Source organism: Limulus polyphemus, unplaced genomic scaffold (genome assembly GCF_000517525.1).
Source record: "Limulus polyphemus unplaced genomic scaffold, Limulus_polyphemus-2.1.2 Scaffold8891, whole genome shotgun sequence".
Lineage (NCBI taxonomy): Eukaryota > Metazoa > Arthropoda > Merostomata > Xiphosura > Limulidae > Limulus > Limulus polyphemus.
Genome location: NW_013674501.1, coordinates 9,861 through 13,238, shown reverse-complemented (window position 1 = coordinate 13,238; position 3,378 = coordinate 9,861). Strand labels below are relative to the sequence as shown.

The 3,378-nt window shown below is 36.1% G+C and overlaps 1 protein-coding gene across 1 annotated transcript in view; it reads right to left on the bottom strand.

Annotated features, from left to right (window-relative positions):
* The window catches only part of LOC111083286, a gene marked incomplete at its 3' end in the record, with an annotated part of 18,313 nt that overhangs the window by 6,358 nt on the left and 8,577 nt on the right, over positions 1 to 3,378 (bottom strand). Inside the window, exons 3-4 of the mRNA XM_022379693.1 lie at positions 2,328 to 2,510; positions 444 to 698 (exon numbers count right to left, since the gene is read on the bottom strand). Coding sequence (XP_022235401.1) covers positions 444 to 698; positions 2,328 to 2,510 — 438 coding nt within the window. The remainder of the gene's footprint in view (positions 1 to 443; positions 699 to 2,327; positions 2,511 to 3,378) is intronic.

Sequence of the window (3,378 nt, the reverse complement as noted above, 5' to 3'; positions counted from 1 at the left end):
GAAATAACACAACAACACAATGGAAAGGCAGCACTGAAATAACACAACAACACAATGGAAAGGCAGCACTGAAATAACACGACAACACAATGGAAAGACACCACTGAAATAACACGACAACACAATGGAAAGACACCACTGAAATAACATAACAACACAACATAATGCTTTGGGGCATCATGGGATCTATTGGTCCATCTCGGCTGTTCCATCCTCTAAATTAAATTAAAACATATTTTTTTAAATCTTAAATCCAGCCCTTATCATTCATATACTTATCAAGCTTTTTCTTCAACTCACTTAAAAATCTCCAGTGATACAAGTTTATAAACATTATATCTGATACCTTGTTAAATAACACAAGTAAAGTTGTGTGTTAGATAGCTATACACATAAATGGAATGAGTTAATAAATATTTATTTCTACAGCTAAGAGAACACACGTGCGTAGTCATTTTTCTGTGATAATCCATGGCACGACGGTGTCATCCCGGTCCAGTCTCCATGGAGACACTTCCGGCGTACGCTACCTATGAGTCTAAATTTGCCGACGTCACTACATCGGAAAATTAGTTCACTTCCAGGAGAAATTTCTGAAATTTCGTCTGTAAGTTCCTTGTCTCCTTGGAATGCCACCAGGTGGGGTTCAGTATTCTTGAACGTACATCCTTGTTTGTTATTTTCATCTTCTTCATTTTCTGACAAAGAAAAACTTTTAAATCATCATTTTTTTAATCCGAGTTTTTCTTGATGTGCATTTTAATTATTGGATAAAAATAAACGAACATCGCTGAATACAAAAAAAAAAAAAATTCAGGTTTGTTGTGTGTAATTTTTACCTTGATTTTACCTGTGCTTATTAACATTGGTTTTCTTATAAGTTTGTTTTTTAGCTAAATTATTTCAGTTAACATTAGTATGTTGTTAGAAATGGCAGTTAAAATAAACGATTTAAATGTTCAACTGTCTGTTTATACACCTCGTACAATAAATCGTTATTAAATGTTTCACCTATTACTAGCTTCTGATTGGTTTATTGTTTTCTATGTTTCACCTTTGTTTAGATTCCATAACTCTGATTGGTTTATTGTTTTCTATGTTTCACCTTTGTTTAGATTCCATAACTCTGATTGGTTTATTGTTTTCTATGTTTCACCTTTTCTTAGATTCCATAACTCTGATTAGTTTATTGTTTTCTATGCTAGGGCTTCCAGGACCATAATAACAACAGATTTAACTAAAAGTCTTCTTAATCACAAATAACACGGGAAGCCTAGTAATCAACTGAAACACGAAATGGAACGTTACTACCTTGTCCCCTACAACAGATCGTTACTACCTTGTCCCCTACAACAGATCGTAATTACCCTATCTCTTACAACAGATCGTAATTACCCTATCTCTTACAACAGATCGTTATTACCCTATCTCTTACAACACATCGTAATTACCCTATCTCTTACAACAGATCGTTACTACCGTGTCCCCTACAACAAATCGTTACTACCGTGTCCTCTACAACAGATCGTTACTACCGTGTCCACTACAACAGATCGTTGCTACCCTGTCTCTTACAACAGATCGTTACTACCGTGTCCACTACAACAAATCGTTACTACCGTGTCCTCTACAACAGATCGTTACTACCCTATCTCTTACAACAGATCGTTACTACCGTGTCCCCTACAACAGATCGTTGCTACCCTGTCTCTTACAACAGATCGTTACTACCGTGTCCACTACAACAGATCGTTACTACCGTGTCCCCTACAACAGATCGTTACTACCGTGTCCACTACAACAGGTCGTTACTACCGTGTCCCCTACAACAGATCGTTACTATCCTGTCTCTTACAACAGATCGTTACTACCGTGTCCCCTACAACAGATCGTTGCTACCCTGTCTCTTACAACAGATCGTTACTATCCTGTCTCTTACAACAGATCGTTGCTATCCTGTCTCTTACAACAGATCGTTGCTATCCTGTCTCTTACAACAGATCGTTACTACCCTATCTCTTACAATAGATCGTTACTACCCTATCTCTTACAACAGATCGTTGCTACCATGTTTCTTACCATACAGCGTTATTACCTTGTTTGTTAAAGGAGAGTGTTACTACCTATCCCTTACCATAGTGTTACTACCATGTTACTTACCATACAGTGTTACTACCTATCCCTTACCATAGTGTTACTACCTTGTTTCTAACAACAATTCTACTGTATGTTCATAGATATCACTATCCTTTTTTCCAGATGTAAAGACTTTCGTTCAAATGTTGTTGTTTTTTTCTATAGTTTGTTTAACTTGTATAAAAACAAACCTTTTTTTATACACACTGGGGCTCTGTCACTCCACGAGCCATCACCCTGACACCTTCGTTCCCTCGGGCCTGACATCACAAAACCTTCATTACAACTGTAGATCACTTTAACTCCAAAACCTTCCACATGAGGGCGCTGAATTTTCCCATTCTCAATATCTCCTAGCAGGTCGCAGGTCAGGTCTACGTGGAAGGAAATATTGAATTGATAAAGCGTGGTGTAAGAAAAAATGGAAATTTATAAACATACAGTAAATAAGTAAACACTTAAATTTAACAGTATGTCGGTAACAGCTCGTGAAAAACGAAAGTTTGAAAAGTAAAACTTTTGACTGACTGATACTACAGTTACCAATAATGCTGAACAGGCGCTAAAAAAGTAAAAGCTGAGACTGGCTGGTATTTCAGTAAACGACGTTCCTGAACAGGCGCTAAAGAAGTAAAAAATGAGGTTGACAACTAACCGATGGCTGTTCTGCAAAATGAGATCTCGAGAATAAGACAAGTTGTAAATAAAGGAAAATAGATCACAAGAGAAACCACTGTCGTTGAAGAGATGTGCTATCGATAATCAATACCGTTAAAAGCGCGTGTTTTGATATTAAAAATTTCATCAATCTTTCCCCGCTATGTTCTGAAAGTAAAGGAATCCTCCAAGCTAAGACCACGTACAGTTTACAAGGAGAAGCCACTAGAACGTTATTCTTGTTCTGTGATGATTTTAAAACTACTGGAAAATTAGTTCCCAAGACAATTTATTTAAAAAAACGGAACTTAAACTGATGTATGATATGCAAACTCCAAACTTGTTTAAAATGTCAAAAAGAATTATTGAAACAAATATTTATAATTTTTACAGCAGGCTCACTAATCTTAAACTGGATTAGGATAAAAATAATGATCAATATTACACATTTCACAAATGGTACTAGGATAAGATCAGTGCTAACTTATGTATTACAACAAGTGGTACTAGGATAAGATCAATGACAACTTATTTATTACAACAAGTGGTACTAGGATAAGATCAATGACAACTTATTTATTACAG